This window comes from Microtus oregoni, unplaced genomic scaffold (genome assembly GCF_018167655.1).
Source record: "Microtus oregoni isolate MIOR12 unplaced genomic scaffold, Mior012 000023F_ref0000262, whole genome shotgun sequence".
Lineage (NCBI taxonomy): Eukaryota > Metazoa > Chordata > Mammalia > Rodentia > Cricetidae > Microtus > Microtus oregoni.
In genome coordinates, this window is record NW_024543082.1 from 6517319 (window position 1) to 6541907 (window position 24589).

A 24589-nucleotide genomic window follows, 5' to 3' on the forward strand; every position below is an offset into this window, starting at 1 on the left:
CTGCTTCAGGCACTGCGTGCATGTGGTACACAGATACATGCAGGCATGTACACATAAAATAAACAAATCTTTAAATGTCCCTTTATAATAAATAATAATAAATTTCTAATAAGTGTCTTTAACAAATCCTTAACATGCCTGAAGAAGTATCTCACTTAATCTTCACAGGAATTTACATAAGTAAGATCATCCCCATTTTATGGATGAGTGGATGAGGACCAGAGAAAATTATAACTTGGTCATCTTCATACAACTAGTTAAGTGACAAGACCAGAATTCTGACCACACCCCTTGTGAACTTGACTGACACCCACTGCTGTGCCCGTGGGACATGGGGCTTAGATTTGGAAATCTGCCATGTTTTAGGTGGAGCTGGGTCTTGCTTATGACAATGACCTAACAGAGCAGTAATTTTCTTTTCCATGTTTATGTGTGTGCACATGCCAATGCATGTGTGTGCGTGCAACTGGACGTCAGAGGGCAACTTGTATGAGTCCCAGGGATCAAACTCAGCCTGTCAGACTTGGGGGCAGTGCCTTTGCCCATTCTGCCATCTTGCTGGCTGGGGCACTCATTTTCTACATTAAGTGGGCTCTCTCTTCTCCACATGTATGACCATGAAAGGGTTACATCATGAGAAGTGCTGTGTGGTTATATGATAGGAAAAAGGGGAGTGGAAGTTGGCTGCCCGGGCTCAATCTCTCAGCAACATTGAGCCCTGTCACAGGGTTGTTGAAAGGAAGGAATAAATTAACTCATGCAGAGATTGGCAGGTGCCTGACACTGAGCACTAAGGGTAAGTCTGTTGGCATCATTGCCTTACAGAAGTTTGGCATGGTGACAGGCCAGTCTTAACTCCTCCTGGGGAAGTAGAGGAAGAGTTTCAAGTCCTCCAGTTAGAATCACCTGGGACTTACTATTTCTCACCCCACCCCACCCCATCTCACCCCACCCACTCAAGCAAACATATAATAAAGGGCAGTATATTAAACAGACCTAAATTAGATCTCAAAATAAATTTGTTCATCTTTCGAAAATCTGAGGGGAAAAGCCACCTGTATTGGCTTAGAGGCCCTGTTTACACAATACAACAAAGTGTCACATACTCAGAGATGTCCCAAACTCTGGGGTGTGGTGGACAGAAGTCTGGGGATGCAGGGCCTCCCTGGGCCTGGGGCTCACCTATAGGCTTCTGAAAGGTAACCACGGCAACGCCAAAATCTCGGATCACTTCCACCTTAAAGTCATCACTGGGGAAGCCGCTTATATTCTCCACCAGGAAGGTCAGCACTATGTCAGTCACCTTCTCAGGCAGGTTTTCAAAAGCCACCATGGAGGGAACAGTTTCACATTCTTTGGAGACATCTTCCTTTTTTTCTGATCTCTTGCTGGGAGAATGTGTTGTATCCAAATCATCTGAGGAAATCAGAAATGACAATGACAGGTGTAAAGTATTAAATCGTGGTTCTATTATGTAAATTATCCTAAGACAATCTTCCTCCCTTTCCCATATCTTGGCTAACTCTGCTAAAAAGAAACATTAGGTAGTGGATCTTTTGCTTTAGTGAATTAAAAATTAAAATGTAGCCAGGCATGGTAGTGTACACCTTTAGTCCTAGCACTTAGGAGGCTGAGGCAGGCAGATCTCTGCTGTGAGACAATTTTCTTCTACCCTGTAAAGATTTGTTGCCTGTATTGTTTTAATAAAACACTGATTGGCCAGTAGCCATGCAGGACGTATAGGTGGGGTGACCAGGGAGGAAGTATAGCAGGGGCAACCAGAACAGGAAAATTCTAGGAATAGAAAAGACTGAGTCAACAGTCGTCACCCAGACGCAGAGGAAGCAAGATCAGAATGCCTCGCTGATGAAAGGTACCAAGCCATGTGGTTAACAAAGACAAGAATTATGGGTTACTGTAAGGTTTAAGAGTTTATAAGAAGCCTGAGCTAATAGGTCAAGCTGTTTATAATTTCTGTATGCTTCCTTGGGACTGAACAGCTGTGGACCATGTGGGGCAGAAACCTTAGTCAACAGATTTCTGTGAGTTCAAGGCCAGCCTGGTCTACAGAGGAAGTTCAAAAACAAAGAAAAACAAAATTCTAAAATGTAATACCGTGAGTTTTTGTTGCTCTTGTTGTTAGTAAATTATAAACAAAAAGTAGCATTGGTTTCTTTTCCTTTGTTGTTGTTGTTGTCATCACTAACTCAATTTCATTTACTTTTTCTGCTCTGTCTTTCTGAGGAAGGGGAATCCTCCCTCATATATGTCTTTCAAGTACTTGACTGTGGTTACAGAACCAAGCTTCTACAGTCAGGGTAGAGTCTTCATCTCTGTGCTGCGGCACACGGCAGACAGCTGAGGCTCATCAGGTGACCACTGCATTAGAGAACTACTGTTGGCCTCCCCCAGGAGCAAAGGTATAGGAAGCTGTGTACATACTCGTGCTGGACAAAGTAAGAGTTTAAGGATTACACTGTAACAGCATCAGTGAGGAATGACTGGCTGGGTTAGACAGCTTGCTGTGTCAGTGTGAGGGTTGGAGCTTGAATCTCCAGCCCCCTTGTAAAGAGCGGGGCATGGCTACATGTGCCCAGTGTGGAGAGCAGAAATGGGCAGATCCCAAGAGCTCCCTGACCAACAAGCCTAGACAAAAGGGCAAACTTAGGTTCAGTGAGAGACCCAGTCTCCAGGGCGGAAGGCAGAGTTATGGAGGGAAAGAGTTCATTTCCCTATGACTTGGGTGTCTGCATATCTTGGTTGCTCTTGCTCACCTTATCCAGTATGGTTCTTCATTTGGTGCCCTTTTCATGGGTATTATTAGCTGTTCCTTCATTTAACTCTGGGAAGGACATGGCCCTGCCCACCGACCAGGAAACAGGAAACTCCACCCCAGTCCCAGTGCTGGCTGTTTCCTGTAGTAGATGAGGCTTGTGCTCAGAAGGTAGGGTCCATCTAAGATATACCCAGTGCTCACCTCACAGAGCACTGCTACCCAGAGAGGCACACAGCAAGCATCCACTGTCCTGTCCTGTCCTGTCCTTCCTATTACTGGCCACCAAAACACAAGTGTCTATCACTATTTCCCAGATCTTCCTCTCCTCTCTTCAGCTGTAGACATCTCCCAACACCAAACAAGCTGGTCCCATTTCTCAGAAGGAAGCCCAAAGAGCTGGAGGCTCCCTTGGGGTTTGTGAGCAGCATGTTACATACTGCTTAATGGCATTACATAGACTAGCTTTATACCCGGAACTGGTGCAGTGTGCAGAGTTCATAGAGGTGGTGAATACACCTCTGTCATGATGGACTGGGAGGAGCTAAAAGGCAAAGAAGCCTTAGCCCACATCATGCTGCTGCTTAGCATTTTACAAAGCACTCCTGGACAGGAAAGGTTTACAGATACACAATAGGACAGATTCAGACATAAAAGACCTCTAAATGAGACACAGTGTGTTTTAAAATATATATATAGGCTTGGGAGGGAGCAGAAAGTGTAAAGAGACAATAAATGTAATATAAGAGTACAGACAGTCATAGATTAAAGGAGTAAAGTTAGTAAAATATTTAACTTGTAGAAAAAGTAATACAGCAAGAAAAATAAGCCACATAAAGAAGGAAATGCACATAGAGTCTGGATTATGAATATTATTTGCTACATTTTATTTTTTGACTGTGAAAGAACTAAGTACAAAGACACTTTTCATTGTACAGACTGCTAAGCTAAACCAACATATATGCTTTAAATGTTTCTTGACTTCATAATTTGATCTAAAGATTTGTTACTTTGGAAAAAAGTTCTGCATTTGTTTCTACAGAGGATGAGACCTGTGGGTGTCTTCCAGACTAATGTGGTCTGATGGACCAAGACCCCCTGAAAGATTGCTGTGAACACCCCCCAAAATACTTTGCCCAACAAAAATCAGGAAGCAGTTTGGAGAGAACTATGCCCAAATTCCCAAATAATGTGTAAAAATGCTTGTTTACATACTAAGGGGGTGTGGTTTAGTGATAAAAATTTTAGGTAAATTTTGTTATATATATTTCTTCTCTTGATTAAGGCATTGTGTTTGTGTAGCTCATTTAAAAATGCAATGTATAATTAAGAAATATAGGCTAATAGATAATCATCTATAGTAGTCAAGTTTGTATTCATGTTAGTTAGGTTTCTAGATATTCTTCAAATCTTTCAGAGCTCTTCAGAATATGGCATTTAAAATACTTTAAAAATTTAGGACTTTTCATGACAGTGAGACATATCTGCTCCTGACAGCACCAATTACTTCAAGAGAAAGACGGGCATCAAAGAGGCTCCTCATGGAGTTTGTTAGCCATTTGGGCAAAAACCTGATCTTCCCTGGACTGCTTGATGTTATGTTATATGAACTGGAGATGCAGGACCCACAGAGAAAGGACTGATAAACTTGCCTAAAGGGGTTCCTGCTTCATAAAAGAATCTGCCAGCCATTCTGCAGGACACGGAAAAAAGTAACTGACAAACTGTCAATATAGGCAGAACTGTCTTTGAAATTTCCTGCTTCATGGAAAAGTCTGCAAGGTACTATGGGCCTGTAAGCTGAAGATAGATGCTCCAATGATGCAGAAGAACTTTGGGTGACTGTAAACACAGCAAGATGTTTCTGTCAGTTCTAGAGTTTTGGAAGTTGCTCACACTGCACTTCCTGTTTACTTAGGTAATATTATATCCTTCTGGAGTCTTTGATGGAGTTGAAGAATAGATAGTTATAGTTATACTTTTCTTTAGTTATGATAAGAGATAAAGTAGATGTAAATGTTGTAATTGTAGTTCTTGCTTAGTACCTGTCTTGTTATATGTAATTTTACTATGTTAAAGTTAAAACCATCCTTTTTATTTAAACAGGAAGGGGAAATGGTGTGGGAAGTCATTCTGTCTATGTATTACTTTTATTGGTTAATGAATTAATAAACTGCTTTGGGCCTATAGCAGGGCAGAACAGAGCTAGTTGAGGGAAACTAAACTGAATGCTGAGAGGTAGAAGGAAGAGTCAGGAGAAGCCATGTAGCCTCTGCCAGAGACAGACACACCAGAACTTTATTCAGTAGGCCACAGCCATGTGGCGATACACAGATTAACAGAGATGGATTAATTTAAGATATAACAGCTAGCTAGAAATATGCTTAAGCTATCGGCCAAACAGTATTGCAAATAATATGGTTTCTGAGTGATTATTTTGTGGCCGGAAATGAATGAGCAGCCTCCTACAACACAAGCTACTTGTTTAATAAACACAAACTGCCTGATGAACACTAGAGTTGCCTTAGTGGAGACTTACCTTTTCCTGCAGTACCTTTTTTAGTCTTCGATTCCTAAAACCAAAACAGTAAGACAGCATTAATATAAGAATCAATTCTTTCTGTTTATTTGGTTGGTTGGTTTTTGTTGGTTTAGTTGGTTTTTTTTTTTTTTTTCGAGACAGGGTTTCTCTGTGTAACTTGTTCTTGTTGTTTCAGAACTCACTCTGTAGACCAGGCTGGCCTCAAATGCCTCTATGTCGCATGTGCTGGGATTATAGACTTGTGTCTCCACCGCCCAGCGACTGTGAATCATTTCATATATAAATAAAACACTTCTTGGGCCAGACTGGAGATGTAAATTAATTGAAATGATAATGACACATTTGAATACTAGGCTAGTGAATGGATCAAAAGCTACATGTCACATGGTGTCTTCTTTGCTGGTCACAATAATCACTGATGAAATGAGACACACACAGTAGACTCCCGTGAGGCAGCTTAGCCAGAGGTTTGCCTGACTTGGCACTTAGTTCATGTTTACTGTATGAACATGGTGCACGTGCTTCAGAGAGGTCCCTGACAATCTTCTTCACAGCTGAGGGAACAGCACACACGGGGTACACTGCTGGCCTCAAGATGATGGAAACAGAACAGCAGGCTTCTGGTTATAAAGACACCAAGACCAATGGATACAACTTTGACATCCCAAATATATTACTATTGAGCTCCCCAGTCTTGACTCTTCCAAAAGTGACAAAAAATGACAGCTTCTCCATTGCTTACAGTCCTTGCCCTCTCCATAGTCCCAAACTGCCATTCTCAGGCTAGTGTGACTTAGGCCCTCATCAACCATTTTTCTTTTTGAGACACAGTCTCATTGTCTGGACTCACTATTTAGATCTGGCTAGCCTTGAACTCATAAAGATCCTCCTACTTCTCCCTCCCGAGTGCTGGGATTAAAGGTGGGTGCCACCTCACCTAGCTCATCTACCCCATATTCATCATAGAAAATCCAAGCACCTTGGAATAACACCCCATGTCCTTACCTTTTCTGGAACTGCCTCCTTAGAGACTGAGGCTTCATCTGGGTCTTTGGGCAACTGGACAGTTAACTTGAATGTCCCTTTTCCTGGCCACACTAACTCATGATTGTCTTTCTCCAGAACATTCTGCCTAACTGAAACGTTAAAAAAAGAAAAAAAATATTTTAAGCCAAATTGCAAGCAATCTTTACCTACATAATTAGTCCATGATTTCTACAAATTTATTGTTATGAGCCAGCAGCTCAGCCCATCTCCCTAAGCAGCAAGCCCTTGTAAAAGAAGGAGAACTCAGCACGGGGATGTGAATGTCACTGTGTGTGCATTATTCATGTTGTAGATGTGTGGGCATATGGAGCAGTGCACACCCCTGGTCACGTGGAGGCCACAGCAGGACACTGGGTATTTCCCTGCATTGCTCTCTGCCTTCTGGCCTGGAGATGGGGTTTCTCACTTAACCTGAAGTTCGGTTGTTGGTTAGGCTTTCTGTGATCTGCCCATTTCTGCCCTCTACACTGGGCACATGGAGCCATGCCCAGATGTTTACAAGGGGGCTGGAGATTCAAACTCCAGCCCTCACACTTACACAGCAAGTTATTTAACCCAGTGAGCCATTCCGCTGCCCCTAAACTTACTGGGGTGGTGTTGTTTATTTGTTTATGTTATTTATTATGACAAGGTCTTACTATGCAGCCCTGGTTGACCTAGAACTTGCTCTGTAGACCAGGCTGGACTCAAACTCACAGAGACCTGCCTGCCTCTGTTTCTCACATGCTGGGGTCAAAGCATATGCTGCCACGCCCAGATTACTTTTTAATATTCATTGCTTTATCTTAGTTATTGAGTGCACACCAAGGGCCTTGAGATTACAAACATGGTTGCCAGCTCATGTTCATTAGGAAGGTCCTGGAAACTTTAAGAAGTGAAGCCTAGAGGAAGTCAGATTCCCCCTGGAGAAGGGATGATCCTGGGACCCCAGCCCTTTTCTCCTTTCTGTATCACTACATAGCCAAGAGTTCCCGATAGGGTGTACTACCTTGTGCCATTGGCTCAAAAGCAGCAGGCCAAATGACTATTAACCAAAATCTCCAAAATTGTTGCGCCCAGATAAACCCTTCCTCTATTAAAGGTGATTATCTTGGATATGTTATCACACAAGGGAACTCTGGTGAATCCCGTCAGCATCCTGCTACACAAATCCTACTTACACAGCCTCAGTATTCTTACTGACTACTGAGGTCAGTAGAATTGTTTTGAGCCAGTCAGTGCATTACATTGAAGAAACATAGAGTGTAGTAGTACAGAACCTGTACTGTACTCAGTGGGCTCTGAAGGTGGGAATATTTATAATTACAGGGACAACTGGGTACACGGGGTGAGAGCCATGCTGTACAGAGGTGACCCAGTTGTTCATCATCAGAATGAACAGGAATCCAGCCATTAGATTGAAATGATAAACAACCCACATATGGTAGTAAAGGGGAAAAAAACAAGAATAGAGGAGATATTGCAAAAACAGAATTAGAACACCAGACAGCTGACCTTAGTGAAACTCAACGGAATCCAAAGACTTGCCATTTGATTTGCAATTTACCCACAGTCTAGCTGAGTGGCTATAAAGAAATAAACACTCTGGAGCAAAGGTTTCCCATTGAAAGTATTTTCTAGGAACACTGTCAACAACATGAAGAGCTAAGAAAATGTGAACTGTGATATCAGAAGCTGCAGCCAGAGAGAGAAGAGGAAAATCTGTCGCTCACACTATGGAGAAGCAGAAAGGAACAGGGAGGGGCGCGGGCATCATAGAGAACAGGAAAGGAGCAGGAAGGGGCATGCCCAACATAGAGAAACAAAAGGAACAGGAGGGGCATGGCCAAGGAAAAAGATACCTGAGCCCTGGTGTTCACAGATATAGCAAAACATCAGGGTCCCCTTGTTCTCTGATGGACAGCTAGTCTGATGAGCTCAGAGCCTGTCACAAAGGGAAACATGATGGCTCTCCCACCTCAACCATGAAGTCGGTAGGTCTAGTGACTTCACGTAGATGTCCACACAGATACAGACGTTGGAATCCCCTGAGAAGGAACATGGGACTCTAATTCTACTCTATGAGTAGTCAGGAGTTTCCAGAGAAGCTGTACAGGCTGGTGAGGGGACTGAGGACTGTGTGACCTCAGTGTGACCTCTGTGTGAACAGTATGAAGCCTGTTCCCAAATGTCCTGCACCTCTGTGTTACATTCCTCCTCTTTCCTGGACTTTGGTGAAGTCTATCCAAGGCATCCAAGCATGGCCGTCTCTTCCTAGATGTATGCATTCCAGGGGATCTGATGCCCTCTTTTGACCTCTGTAAGCACTACATGCATGTGTTATATAGACATATAAAGAGCAAACACCCATACACATGCAATAAAAATAGATTTTTATGTATGCATGTATGGTTTTCAGAGACAGGGTTTCTCTGTGTAACAGTTCTGGCTGTCCTGGTATTTGCTTTGTAGACCAGTCTAACTTTAAACCCACAGAGATCTGTGTGCCTCTGCTTCCCTAGTGCTGGGATTAAAGGCGTGCCCCACCACTGACCTGTCAAAGCTTTTTTTTTTTTTTGAAGAATATGAGTTCCCTTACTTCAATAATACCTAGGCCCTCACTTAATAAACAGGAGGCCATTTAGGACTAGAATTTATGATAAAGTGTATCCACCTGAAATGGGGTTACAGGGATTTGAGTTTGGGTCTGAGAGTATAGCTCACTGTCCTAAGGGGGAAAAAAAAACCCAGTTGACCTACAAAGGTGAGACCTCCCTGTTGGTACTGGTATACACTACTGCACTGGTAGGCTCAGTAGTACTGCCCAGCTGGTGTAGGTTTACATGAATTCATGTCTGCTCAGGGTATTTCTGTGAAGGAGGGTGGGGCCTCTATAGGAAAGGAAAGCTGCTGCCCTAGGACTGCAGGGTAAATCTGCTGGGAAATTCCAGCTGCCTTGCTGAGGAGGAAGTGGGGCCTCAAATAGGAAACTGAAAGTGAATAGAAGTTCTAGTCACCCCAAAGACTGGCCTGCAACAATGTTCCATTTTAGTGTTCTGAGTAATCTGTGCTGGGAGTGAATGAGAGGAATCAGCTGAGCCACCTGGGAGAAGAGGGGGCTGTGGACTGGGAGCCCCTGAGGGAGAAAGCTGAGAAGGGGGTGTGAGCCCAGCCTTCACCTCAGCTACCCAGGGCCTGCTGCGAAGCCTACAGCTGGGATTGGATCCTCACAACCATACTTCCCCGTGATGTGTATGTCACTAAACTACCAGTATCTTAGAGATCTCCATTTTGCTGGTTTGAGGCTCTCAATAAACAACAGAGATTTTTCAGACTTCAGCATATCCCGGTCACTTCAGAGTGCTGGTGGCAAATGCTTCCCCACTCACCCACATTCTCTGTACTAAAGTGTCTAGAATAGAGCTGGGCCGGGTCTAGTTCCCCCCGACGTCCCTGTGACCAGGATGCAGTAGTCTGTACCCCTAACATGCAATCAGCATTGGGAGAGAGCTCAAGAGAAGAACACACTCCATAAGGGTTGTGTCTACTGGGATAGTGACAGCTGGGATCAAACTGGGAACCCTCTAACCCTCTGAGGTGGTTCTCAACCTGTGGGTCACGACCCCTATGAGGGTCAAAGGTCCTTTCTCAGAAGTAGCCTAAGACCATCAGAAACAGAGATATTTACATTACACTTCATAGCAGTAGCAGAATTACAGATATGAAGTAGCAACAAAAACAATTTTATGATTGGGGATCACCACAGCATGTATTATAGGGTTGTAGCAGTGAGAAGGTTGAGAACCACTGCTCTAGGAAAAGAGAAAATGAGGAAACAGGTTTTGCTACCAGCTGTCTGTGGAGCATGCCCTGGTGAAATCAAACCTAGGACAATAAGGTTCTCACCCAGGCTTTCTGAAAACCTGTGTCTACAGCCCCCACACCAGTCTCTCTCTACTTTTTTTCTTCTTGGATCCCTGATGGGTTGTTAACTACAGCCTTGCTTCCTAGGCCTCTTTGCCCCTCCTCTGCCCCAAATGTTTCTCCAAATTCAAGGAGAAGGAGGAATTGTCTACATTCTGAGGATGACCCTGGTCTACAAAATCTTAGGTGGGAACTGATGGTGGCCTTCCAGAAGCCACAGGTCTGGGGCTTCCAGTCACCCACCTGATAAAGCAAACAAGGCTGGGCCTCCCTTGCAGATTGCAGACAGGAGTGGGGAACTTTCAACTGCTCTACTGTTCTGGAGCCTCTCAGAGATGAGGGAACCCCACCGCCACCCCACTTCCAACCCCACCCAGGCTCAAAGCCACCTGAGGCCACCCTGGGGCAGAGGACAAAGCAGGAACTTTGTCCAGGCTGTGCCACCAGAGCTCCTGGGCTTTTCCCTCCTCAAGCTCACCTCACAAAGACGCCCCTCCCTAGCTAGAACCCCGCGGTGCTAGATGATCTACAATTCCTCAAGATTCTTAATTTAACTGTACCACTTGAATAATAAAAACGGGAAAATTAAAGAAGGAAGAAGAGAGAGAGGGAGGGAGGGTGAGAGAGAGAGAGAGAGAGAGAGAGAGAGAGAGAGAGAGAGAGAGAGAGAAGGTTCACAACAGCCAGGAAACTCATGGAAGAGAAAGGGGAACAACCACCACTACAGAATGTGCTTTCCACCCAGATTTGGCCCCCAGGACCTCCTGCTCCCATGAAGCTGTAGCCCAATACTGGACCTGCCATCCATGGCTCCAAACCCTGCAGGGTGTGACCTTTGTGTCCCTCACCGTCCTCTGGAGAGAAGAGCACCAGAAAGCTGGCAGGGCTCCCAGGCTGCAGGACAACTTCACACTCCCCTCCGCCTGACTTCTTCCGGCTCTGAAAGTATGCTTGCAACTTGTTGATTAAGGTCTTCGGAAGGTCGGGGCCCCAAGACCCCTCCACCAGCAGCGGGAAGGGTCCAGATGCTGCCATCCTGGCAGGCCTGCGAAACCTCGACTGCCCAGTCACCCAAAGCAGCTCAGAGTTCACTTTGAGTTAACTTCTCTTTTGCTTTCTGTTTCAACTAGCTGTCCCTGGATTGGAATAGTGTAAACCCCACCCCTATCCCCCCCACACACCCAAGGACCCTGGGCACTCCCAGTTCCCTCTTTCTTCTCCCTCCCTCAACAGAAGTGAGTCAACCCCAGGAAGCTGGCAGTCCCATGGACTCTGGTCTCCAGTGCACCTTCACACTGGCTCCCTAGCGGGGCTCAGCCTGCACTTCACCCCAGCCACAGCTGAGCTTTACTCCATCCCTAGGATAACTTCAGTATACCTGAAACCCACACTGTATGACAGAAGAAAAGGGGCTCACAAATGGTCCTCTACAGATACTCCCTGTTCACTTGGGGACCACCCCTCAGAATTTGATCTGCCTTTTTCCTACTTCTGAATTCTATTTTCTCATTCGTGAACACTGTGTCTAAAAACTCCCAGTTTTGAGAAACGTGTGCTAGACACCAACCAATGCTTTCTGGGTGTACAAGGGAGGGACACAGATGTGGGGACGCAGGAGAGAAGACAGTAAATGGGTGTTGCTGGAGCAGGAGAGCAGGGGCTCCCAGCCTAATTAAGGGAAGGACAGAAGAGCTTATGGGCAGGTGGACATGGCACCTGAAGCCTAAGGACTATCGAGAAAGGACCTTAGAGGATTGGGGGAGGGGAGACTCTGGGTGGTGACTCACATTCACAGAATCACTAGGGCTGCTGCTTGGTGCTGGAGTGGGCACAGGAGAAAAAAGGCTGCCGACCTGCACACTCCAGAGAGGCCTGGAGGAAACGTGGGCTCTCAGCTGCCACTGAAGGCAGCATTTGCTGACGGATATGAAAAGTTCGGTCTGGAGTGGGGCAAGAGACTGGATCCTAGCGCAGGAGTGAAGAGGGCTGACTGGGACAGGGGTGAGAAGAGCTGGGAACTGTGTTTCCTCAACATGCAATGAGCGGATGTGTGAGACAGTTAGAGGCTTTGCCACTCCAGGGTTAGGGTGGGCTGGCCCTCTGTGGGCCCTAGCAACCCAGTCTGATGAAAACAGAGAGGGCAGGGAGTCTGGGGAGGTTGAATTCTGACAGAAGGAGGAAGTAGAAGCTGCAAACCTAGCCAGACCTTCCCAGAAGGTGACTGAACTGGAAGATGGGGAGTCAGGCTGTGGTGGGGGTGAGAGATTGTTTCTTGGATATAAATATTTTGAAGATAGAAAAGTCCTAGGTATGTGTAAATGTTAACACAAATAAGGAATGTGGGACATATTGGTGGCACCAGCCATGACTTCCCCAGGCACCAGCAGCAAAGCATCGTGAATGAAGACAGGGGCTTGGAGAAGATCTAGGCGGTTTCTACTGATGGCTCCCATTTCTCTGTGGATTATAATCCAACAGGTCACACAACTCCATGTGAGGCTTGTGAAAATCTTGGTAACACCAAAACATTTATGAAAGCACAACCACCAAAAATTAATTCAAAATCAACTGTATAACACATCCTTGCTTCTGGCCCAGCTTCCCCGGTGTTGTCTCCTGACATCATGCGTCATGTGAGAACGTTTAGTTTTAAAAATTACTGTTTCGGGGGCTGGGGAGACTGCTCAGCAGTTAAGAGAACTGGCTGCTCTTTCAAAGGACCCAGATTGGAATCCAGCACCTGCATGGCAGCTCACAACCTTCTGTAACTCCAGTTCCAAGAAATCTAATACACTCTTCCGGCTTCTGTGTTCTCTTCATACACATGTGGACTGTTCATACATATGTCATACACTGACACACATGCAGGCAAAACACTCACTATAAAAAAAAATTCTTTCAATAATTCTTGCCTTGGAATTAAGACAGAATTTCTTTCTATTTCTAAAATGGTCCTCAACATGCATCTGCCATTTTATATTGAGTATTAAATCATAGTAGGGTTCTTAGCATCGACAACAGCGAAAGAAAAATGTTCATTAAATCCGGAAAAAAATGGAAAAGTTCCATGTCCTGCAGTAGCAAATATTCAGCAAGATTTAATTCTTTATGTAAAAAAAAAAAACACATCTGTTGCAATCTGCAAATTTGCCTCCATTTTTAGTAAATGATAAAAGCATATATGAACTCAAGAACTGTCTTAAAATAACTTTATGAGTTATTATCAGGAGGTGCTTGGTTTATATACACATTTTTATATATCTGTATTCATGAGGTTGCACTAAAGTTTGTCAGCTGTCAGCAGTAGAAGAAAAAGTCCTATCTCAGGGTCTGTCAAGTTCAGAGACGCTTTTTTTTTTTAGCTCAGCAATTTATTTATTTATTTTTTAATTAATTAATTAATTTATTAAAGATTTCTGCCTCCTCCCCGCCACTGCCTCCCATATCTCTCCCCCTCCCCCAATCAAGTCCCCCTCCCTCGTCAGCCCGAAGAGCAATCAGGGTTCCCTGCCCTGTGGGAAGTCCAAGGACCTCCCACCTCCATCCAGGTCTAGTAAGGTGAACATCCAAACTGCCTAGGCTCCCCCAAAGCCAGTACGTGCAGTAGGATCAAAAACCCATTGCCATTGTTCTCAGTAGTCCTCATTGTCTGCTGTGTTCAGCGAGTCCGGTTTTATCCCATGCTTTTTCAGACCCAGGCCAGCTGGCCTTAGTGAATTCCCGATAGAACATCCCCACTGTCTCAGTGTGTGGGTGCACCCCTCGAGGTCCTGAGTTCCATGCTCGTGCTCTCTCTCCTTCTGCTCCCGATTTGGACCTTGAGATTTCTGTCCGGTGCTCCAATGTGGGACTCTGTCTCCTTTCATTGCCTGATGAAGGTTATTATTCAGGAGGATGCCTATATGTTTTTCTTTGGGTTCACCTTCTTATTTAGCTTCTCTAGGATCACGAATTATAGGCTCAATGTCCTTTATTTATGGCTAGAAACCAAATATGAGTGAGTACATCCCATGTTCCTCTTTTTGGGTCTGGCTTACCTCACTCAGGATAGTGTTTTCTATTTCCATCCATTTGCATGCAAAATTCAAGAAGTCCTTGTTTTTTACTGCTGAGTAGTACTCTAATATGTATATATTCCATACTTTCAGAGACCCTTTGGAGAAAGACAGTTCAGAGAAAGCAAATTGTTACTTAATTCCAAAGAACTGAAACAGTATAGTGAGGGACAGGGATTCACAGAAGGGAATACTATTTTGCTTTTTTTTTTGTTTTCCTGATCTTTAATAGTGTTGAACAGTGCCCAGGTGTCCTCCAGTTTTCTGCCTGCATATGGCACTTGTCAGCTGGTCCAAACAGCTCTGGACCCTGGCATAGAGGACACAGCTGGGCAGGTTAGAGTGTCAACTCTGCTGGTCTTTGTCTCTCTAACCCAAACCACAAAGGAAACAGGCAACCCCTTTCCCAAAACTTAGAGTTCCAGGCTGGGCAAGCAGTTTCTCATTTTCCTCACACAATCAACTTCTAAGAAACGAAACCAAATTGTAGGTCCAAGAGTCCAAAACAGCCCAAGCAGGCTCAAGAGTCCACACAAAGGAAGTTCTTTATTGGATTTGTCATCAAAAATCAACCGCCCAGGGACAACAGTACAAACTCGGGAGCTGATTGCATCTTTGAAGGTTCCTTTCAGCAACTATTTAAGCAGAAAATCTGCAAACATCTGCACCAAGTCACAGTTACATTGTTCCCCAGTCAAGGTTCAGGGATAGGGAACTTTCCTAGGAAGATTTCCTGCAGTGGTTTACCCAACTGTAGCAGGGGGACTTGCCCACCATACATGTCTTAACTAGGAGGTCAGTGATGTCAGTTCCCCAGGGAGGTCTGGGGCAGTCTTGGGAACTTTAACCTGGCTTCACCCTACTTTTCAAGATGGAAGTCTTATTCAAAATGGCTTCAGTTTGGCTCCTTCTTACAGTCACAATAAAAGTGATATTTACAGTTGAAGTTTCCATCAACACTGGGTCTTTCCACTCTGGGCGACCCCTTAGTGTAATCCAGTGTCAGTCTGCTGGTACAGCAGTCTCTAATAGAGCATCTCCAAACTAGGAGTGACGTAGGCTCTCTAATACCCCAGGTGGATGCTGCTGCCTTTGTTACTTTTCCTGTTGCTCTGCTGAGACACCTGACAAAAGCAGCTGGAGGGAGAAGGGTTATTTTGTCACAGTGCCAGGTGGTGTCTATCATAGTGCAGAAGTCACAGAACCAGGAGTCCCGGATGGCATCAAGATTCAAGGTGGCTGTCACACTGCACTGACAGTCAAGGAGCAGAGCAGGACTGGATGCTAATGACAGCTCATGCTCTCCTTTCTATGTCCTATTGGATGGACTCTGTGTGCATTGTGTACCATGAGGAGGGAGAGAGACAACGCCTATGGGCAGTGAAACAGCACATTTGTTAGTAAATCAGCACATGAGTGGGGTCACTGATCGATCAGGCTACCTTGATCCTCCTGGCCCCTGAGCAGGGCAGAAGTGGGTTTATAAGCACAGAAACCTCAAGCACCCATGCCAAGTCACAGTTACGAGTTTCTACCAACCTGGGATGTCAGAACCAGACCAGGACTGCAGCAACATCCAACTTCACAGACTAAAGCCTATTGGATTTTTGACATTTCTGGTGTGAGATAACCATTGTTGGCCTACAGGACTGCATCCTATAGGTTAGTTTAATGAATCCTCTTTAATATCAATTCTATCCATTCTTCTTTGGAGAACCCTGACTAGCACGTATTACTCTGTCTCGGCTACTTCATGTGCTGTGGTAAAACAGCATGGCCAAGGAAACTCATCAAAGGATGGGCCCAAAGCAATACAGTCCATGATGGCAGAGTGGATGAAGGGGAAGCTCAGCCAATTACCTTGTTTGTGGGGTGAGTTCCCCTAAGGCCAAGATTTACTTATAAATCTTGTGGGTGTGCTTCTCGCTTCCTCTTTGTTTTCCTGCGTTCCGCTGGAACGCTGGCTTTGTAAGCTCCCCTTCTTCCCTGTAGTACTAGGGGCGCGGTGCTGCGTTCTCAGCACCCCCAGCCGCCTGCCCGGCTAGCTTATGCCCAAAATAATTACACAGACACTGTACTCATTTAATCACTGCTTGGCCCTTTAGCCCTAGCCCTTACTGGCTAATTCTGTTATCCTGATCAACCCATCTCTAATAATCGGTGAGCACCGGTCTTACCGGGAAAGGTTCAGCATGTCTAACCTGGCGGCTTGCTTCATGGCGTGTGTCTGCCCAGGAGCGCAGCATGGTGTCTCTCTCTGGCGTCTGCTGCTGAGAGCAGAGCTTTCGAGTCTCTGACCTCACTTCCTCTTCCTCCCAGCGTTCTGTCCTGTTTTCTCCTCCCACCTATCCTCTAACCAATTAAACGGGCCAGGGCAGTGCCTTTATTAGCCAATGACCTTCCTCCATCATTTCCCCTTTTTCGGTTTAAACAAAAAAAAGGCTTTAACATAGCAAAATTACATATAACAAAACAGTTATCAAGTAAAAGTTACAACAATCTTTATCATAACTAAGGAAAACTATAACTATAACTAACTATTCTTAACTCCATCAAAGACTCCAGAAAGATACACTACTACCTAAGCAAACAAGAAAAAAGCAACTTTTAAAACTCTAGAAATGACAGAGACATCTCGCTGCCTGGACAGTCACCCAAAGTTCCTCTGTACCGTTGGGGCATCCATCTTCAGCCTTCAGGCCCATGGTATCCAGCAGACATTTCCATAAAGCAGGAAAATTCAAAGTCAGTTCAGTCACTATCTGTTGTGTCCTGCAGAATGTCTCGCGGACTCTTTCATGAATCAGGAACCCCGAAAGATCATCTCACCTTAGACAAGTTCAGTAGTCCTCTCTCTGTGGGTTCTCTGTGTCCAGTTTATGCAATAGTCCAGGCAAGAGCAGTTTCCTGCCCAAATGGCTATCAAACTCCATAAGGTGCCTCTTCGATGCCCATCTTCCTCTTGAAGTACATTGGTGCTGCCAGGAGCAGAGTGTCTCATTGTCATGAAAAGTCCTCAGTTATTAAAACATTAAATGTCCTATTCTGTAATCTTTGAAAGACATGAAGAATGTCTATCTAAAATATATCTACGCACATCTAGAAAATATTAACTAACATGACTACAAGCTTTACTATTATCGATGATTATCCATTAACAACCTATATTTCTTAATTATACAGTACATATTTAAATGAACTACACAATCACAACACCTTAATCAAAATCAGAAACACTTATACATATAACAAAATTGACCTTAAATCTCTATCAATAAAGCAAAATCTATACTAATGCAAATTATTCATATCTATATCATATCCCCCTTAAAATGTAAAAGAACGTTTATAAACCATATTTGGGAACATGGGCGCAGTTTTTTCTCTCCAAACTGCTTCCTGCTGAATGGGGGCGTCGTTAATTAGGTCTTTCATGGTATAACCTGTGTGCTAGTTTCATCTCAGTTGGCAGTTGAGCGAAGCAATTTTTTGAAGGCGTGCACAGGAACCATTCAGGAGGACGTGGTCCATCATACCAAATCGGAATAGAAATGAACAGCGTCTCATCCTCTGTGAAAACAAAATAAGAAACTCCTTTCCAAAGTATCATATCCTTAGATACAAATTCAAAATATCTATGTTGGATTAGTTCAGCAGCATTTATAAACAAATATCTTTTAGTAGCTTTTGCTCTTTCCTCAGCATTCAAATAATTCAAAGAGAGCATAATAGCATACAGTATCAAAATTCTCTGTGTATTTTCCATCTTTGTGCAGCTTTGTTTTAACCTCTATTTTGTTTATTTTTACTTTTAACTCTTTGCTTTTTGAGACAGGTTCTCTGTATCTTTGACCTGAAGTAACTCTCCCACCTATCCTCTAACCAATTAAACGGGCCAGGGCAGTGCCTTTATTAGCCAATGACCTTCCTCCATCACTTCCCCTTATTAAAGCTGAATATTTTATATTAAAGCTAGTCTGGTTAATTCTAATTGTTGGTCATTTACGCCCCTTCAAGTGGAGGTGCAGGCAGCAGATACCTGGAGCAGCACCTGAGAGCTCACATGTAAAACTGCAAACAGAGGCAGAGAACATACTGGAAATGCCAGGACTCTTCTGAAACCTCAAAGCCCTCCCCCCCAGTGACACACCTCTTCCTCCAACAAGGCCACACCTCCTATTTCATCCCAAATAGTACTACCCTCTGTAGACAACGTATTCAAATATGAGTCTCTGGTGTTGTTGTCATTCAAACTACATCGGACACAATTAAAAAAAATCACAAGATAATTTCCATGTGTGGGAACAGGTCCAAGAATGGAGCTCTGTGAGGGAATTCTGAGTGCTTGGGAGAAAACTCCAAGAAAAGAAGATAAGAGGCTTGTGACCTTTGCTCCTTCTAAATATCAGTTTGTGTTTGGAATGTGCATTTGTGCCCCTGCCAGGTGTAATAAGTAGGAATGGGTTTACTCAAATTACTCATTATCTCAATACTGTCATTTAGATAATGTCTCCAGGCACACCCTGTTCATGTGATTGTACACAGCATGAATCATGGTAGTTTTGTTCAAGTTAACTTTGCTCGTCACCCTTTTTGCTTGTGAAACTGTGTCTTCCCAGATACCATGATGAGCCCCCTTCCACATGATGTATCACACCACAGGCAGCCTTGAGCCCTGATTGCCCCAATTTTCTGTACAGGTGTTAACAGCCAATTTTCTCAACAACTGTTTTCTATCAACCCTAACACTTCCCTGTGAATGGGACTTCAAAAGTCAGCAAGGAGCTGCTTAACGCTCAGGGGATAAACTGATAAATAAAGCTGGCTATCAAATGAGACTTTAGTCTCCTTTCTTTTATACTCCATTCTTCCAGGTCTCACTGCCTCTAGAGTAGGGACACCATGAGAATATAGATATAAAAATGCTCAATGAAATACCTACAAAATTGCTGGTGACACACGTCTTTCATACCAATACCTGGGGAGACTGAGGCCAGTGAATCTTTTGAGTCTTAGGCCACGCTGGTCTATACAATGAGTTCCAGGGCAGTCAGAGCCGGATAGTGAGAGTCTGTCTAAAAATAGTAAATTAAAATTTAAAAACCAATTCAGAAGTTTCTCAAAAGACTAACATTATGACCCAGATATATCACTCCTGGGCATCTACCAAAGAAATCTATATCCTGCTAGAGAGACACAGATGCAAATTGTCTCAGCCTAGTTCATCAAATGATCACTGAATAATCAAAATAAGAATATGGGACAAATACACAATGGAATTTTATTTACCCATAAAGGAGGGGAGAAAAGCCAATTTCACAAATGTCTGATTGAAGCAAGCTATATTTACTCAACTGGCTTCCTCTCCCAATGTCAGAATTTTAGGGAGCAGCCCCTCACTGACTGTGAGGTCCCTTTCATGCGGAAGGGTTAGGGTTGATAGAAAACTCTTGTCAAGACAACTGGCTGTTAGCACCGGAATATAAAAGTGGGATCTTCAGGGCTCAAGGATGCCTGTGGGGTAGAGAAGTGTGAGAATTGATTGTGTGGAAGGGGGATCATCGTGATTCCTGGGAACACACATTTTCATAAGGCAAAAGGGCAATCATATGCCACAGCCTCAGGAGTTTAGCAGTGCATACTTCATTCAGCATAGGTTGAAAAACATAAAGTTTGTAGGATCCTTAGGCTTAGGAAACAGAAGCTTATTCTTATAAGGTATGGAGACTTAATAACAATGTATAACAGTGTATTTCCCTAACAACAACAGGGCTCCTTTTTGGTATCATAGAAGAAAAAATGAAACTATAAAATGTCTTGTAGGTAAATGAGTAAATCTTGAAATTATATTAAATGAGATACCCAGACTCAGCAAGACAAGGACATGTTACCTCTCATGTCTGAATCCTGGCTTCCTCCTTCCACTTTACACAGATACACACACAGACACACACACACACACAGACACACACACACACACACACACACACACACACACCTAGAGTCAGCATATGACAGAAGACATGCAGTCTTTGTCTTTCTAAATCTGGCTTATTACATTTAACATAATGATCTTAAGTTCATCTGTTTCTGTGCATGCTGGGATTTTATTTTTCTCTACAGCTGAAATTTCTCCTGTACATCTGCACCACATGTTCTCTTTCCATTAGCTGAAACATAAAAAATCATTTTACGTGCATGGTGATTTTCCAGTGACTGTGTACCATGAAAATGATGGAGGCCTAATATTCCAAGCTGCCCCAGACATAACCACTAATCCAGCTGGGCTAGACAATCACCTAAGAGACCACCCCCAAGAAGGCAGATTTACCCAGTGCCTTGCTAAAGAGATGGGAGGAAATATTAGCCCCCTGATGAGATAATGTACTTTTCCCTTTCCAGAAACTCTACCTTCTGTGCAGAAGACAGATGGGCACAGAACAACATCCATTCTCAATTAGCTTCATCAAGTGAAAGCACTGACCACTGGGAAAAACCGCCTTTCATCTAAACTGAAGACATCTCCAGACACAGACAAAGAATCAGATGGAGTTGACTTGCCTAGCTGCTGAGGCCAAGGTAGGTTTCTCTGCCTACAGAATTCCTAACCAGCAGGATCTTCTGGAGCCTGGTAGGCCCTGCTTCTTACAGCAGAAGAAATGCAGTCCAGATGCCCTTGTCCTTGACGACCATGGCTCTAGATAGCCAATAGAGTAAGACCTCTGTCGTTTTTAAATTAATAACTCAAGTAAAATTTTATCCTTCTCAATGATCTCTGGTGCAGTATGACAGCTGAGAAGTTTTGACTGTTTAAAAGGACAACCTCACCAACCAAATTTCAGTATAACTTCTTAACATGTTCTAAATAAAAGATGTTTGAAATATGCAAATGCAAGTTATTGAGGTATATACCTACAAGTTATAAAGGTCTGAGGACAAATGAAAGTTATCAAATTTCTCATACTGCCTTTCATACTGTTCATTGCTCACTCTCTACAGATGCTTTTCATTGTATAAAAACACCTGTCACAGTCATTCTGACATAAAATTGCTGCTGTTTATACAATGTGTGTGTCTAAAACTTATGTTTTCACAAACTCAAAACATTTTTGTGAGTTCCAGGGAGCCTAATTGAAGGATCCATCTTAAACAGGTCAGATACACCCCCCTCAATTCCCTGAGCCTAAAAAATCTTTTTGTCCTAAACTTAAATTTATCCTGTGCTCTGCCAACATCTTACCAGGTCCAAGAGACACAATTCCTGGACAGAAGTAAAGCAACCAGCTACCCCAGGATGTGACTAGCACCCAGCTTTCTCTGGGACCCCCAAGAAAGTCTTTGATGCCCACAAGTAAGCAGGAAGCAATCTTGAGAACTTACTATCCCAATTTCCTCAACCTGCCATGACTACCTCTGTAAGTCCCAAGTCCTGATCTCTGGCCTCCATCTTTGGAGGCCCCATCCCTAGGCCTGCCAAGCCTTGACCCCTCCTCAGAGGGAGGTCAATACAGCCCGCCAAAATCTTGACCACTCCCCCAGACTATTTAAAATGCTTTTCTGGAAAGTTCCCACATGGTCTCTTTCCTTTCCCACTGGTGGTCACATTTGTGTCTTCCTGGTCACCCAAGAGTGCAGGAGCCCCATTAAACCTGTGATGTGGGAGTGATTTCTTATTAATAAAGAAACTGCCTAGACCCATTTGATAGGCCAACCTTTAGGTAGGCGGAGTAAACAGAACGGAATGCTGGGAGAAAGAAGCTGATTCAGGGAGTCGCCATGATTCTCCCACTCCAGACAGACGCAGGTTAAGATCATTCCTGGTAAGCCAGCTCGTGGGCTACACAGATTAATAAAAATGGGTTAGATCAATATGTAAAAGCTAGCCAATAAGAAACTGAAACTAATGGGTCAGGCAGTGTTTAAAAGAATACAGTTTCCGTGTAATTATTTCGGGTAAAGCTAGCCGGGTGGCGGGACACAGCCTGCCGCTCCATACTACAACAGAATGGCGCCCGACGTGATGGACTAAATCCACTTAAAAACCTGAGAAGGCTTAAAAATAAGGGAGAGAGACTTTAACACAGATTTTTGCTGTTTGTTGGTGGCGTGCTGTAGAGAGATTTCCTGATTCGGCAACAGCAGCAGAAAAAAAAGCTGCGTCATTTTAAAGTGCGGCTTCTTGGGACTGTGCCGCCAATGCAAACTCTGGCTTTAAAGCATTTCAATGGATTTTATGGGACTGGATGTTTGTGTTCCCGCTTGGGATCGGAAGGAGAGTGCTCTCAGCGCTCCCCGCCTGCACCTGGGCAGATGGCAGAATCAGGCTTAGGCAGGCGGAAGAGCATGGTGGAAGAGAGGTGTTTTCAGACTGCGCAGTGCTCTGCGTGTCAGATTTGGTTGTAACTTGGATAAAAAGAGTTTCTGTGCTGCATGCTCAGTCTCAAAATTAAACTACTGAGTGCAGCTCCAATGAGGACTTGCTGTGTGCCTGGAACTGTGCACAGCTCAGGGGCACCAAATGGATCTGAGGCAGGAGCTGCTGCTCCTTGCTGAACTGTGCTGGTTGGCAGGAACTACCGTAATTACCATAATAACAGCACAGTTAAGGTTTAGACTGGGCAGGACACAGGTGGTACCTATTACCTGTACATGGTGCAACTTAAGTTTTTAAGAAGTGCTTAACATTTTAAGAAATGCTCCTGGATAGTAAAAATATTACAGATTCACAATAAAACAGATTCAGACATAACAGACCTCAGTGGATCACAGAGTTGGATGAATGTACATAGGCTTGAGAGAGAGAAGAATAAGAATATAGAGAATAAAGCAAATGTCTTAAAAAAAGGGTAAAGTCTTTAAAGAGACAGAGTACAGATAGTTAAGAGATTAAAAGAAATAAAGAAAAATAAGCCACGTAAAAATGGAAAATTCACAGAGAGTCTGGATTATGTACATTGTGTTTTCTTTAAAATTTTTGACTATAAAGGAGCTAAGTACAGAGAGACATTTCATTACATGGGCTGCTAAGCTAAACCAAAATGGATATAAGGGTATTACGATTTCAAAATTTGGGTTTAAGAATATGATGCTTTGGAGAGGGTCTTCTTTTGTTTTCACAGAGGACCAGACCCTGTGGATTGCATCTATCCCGATATGGTATGATAGACCACGACCTCCCGAAAAGTTCCTGTGAACACCCTCAAAAAATTACTTCACTCAACTGGCAACTGAGATAAACCTGGCACACAGGTTACACCCTAAATGATCTGATTAACAGCGCCCCCATTCAGCAGGAAGCAGTTTGGAGAGAAAAAACTGCGCCCATGTTCCCAAAATATTGTTTGTAAATGTTCTTTTACATTTAAAGGGGGAAATGATATAGGTATGAGTAATTTGCATTGGTGTGGATTTTACAGTCAATTTTGTTATATGTATATGTATTTCTGATCTTGATTAAGGTATTGTGATTGTGTAGTTCATTTAAAAATGTAATGTATAATTAAGAAATATAGGTTAATGGTTAATCATCAATAATAGTCAATCTTGTAGTCATGTTAGTTAGATTTTCTAGATATATAGAGATACATTTCAGTTAGATAGACATTCTTCATATCTTTCAAAGACTGCAGAATATGGCATTTAATGTTTTAATAACTTAGGACTTTTCATGACAATGAGACATATCTGCTCCTGGTGGCACCAATCTACTTCAAGAGGAAGATGGGCATCGAAGAGGATCCTTATGGAGTTTGATAGCCATTTGGGCAAGAAACTGCTCTTGCCTGGACTGTTGCATAAAATGGACACAGAGAACCCGCAGAGAGAGGACTGCTGAACTTGCCTAAAGGTGAGATGGTCTTTTGGGGTTCATGACTCATGAAAGAGTCTGCGAGACATTCTGCAGGACACAGCAGATAGTGACTGAACTGTCTTTGAAATTTCCTGCTTCATGGAAATGTCTGCTGGATACTATGGGCCTGAAGGCTGAAGATGGATGCCCCAACCATACAAAAAAACTTTGGGTGACTATCCAGGCAGCAAGATGTCTCTGTCATTTCTAGAGTTTTCTTATTTCTTGTTTACTTAGGTAGTATTATATCCTTCTGGAGTCTTTGATGGAGTTGAAGAATGAATAGATAGTTATAGTTTTCCTTAGTTATGATAAAAGATAAGATAGATATATTGTAACTGTAATTCTTGATTGATAACTGTTTTGCTATATGTAATTTTACTATGTTAAAGTTCAAGCCTTTCTTTTTTGTTTAAACA

General features: G+C 43.5%; 1 protein-coding gene across 1 annotated transcript in view; it reads right to left on the reverse strand.

Annotated features, from left to right (window-relative positions):
- LOC121462058 (protein mono-ADP-ribosyltransferase PARP14-like) overlaps positions 1-11300 on the reverse strand; it is a 31859-nt gene extending 20559 nt beyond the window's left edge. Inside the window, exons 1-4 of the mRNA XM_041673479.1 lie at positions 11114-11300; positions 6321-6451; positions 5313-5346; positions 1183-1416 (exon numbers count right to left, since the gene is read on the reverse strand). Of these exons, the coding sequence (XP_041529413.1) occupies positions 1183-1416; positions 5313-5346; positions 6321-6451; positions 11114-11300 (586 nt within the window). The remainder of the gene's footprint in view (positions 1-1182; positions 1417-5312; positions 5347-6320; positions 6452-11113) is intronic.
- Positions 11301-24589: the final 13289 nt, after the last annotated feature.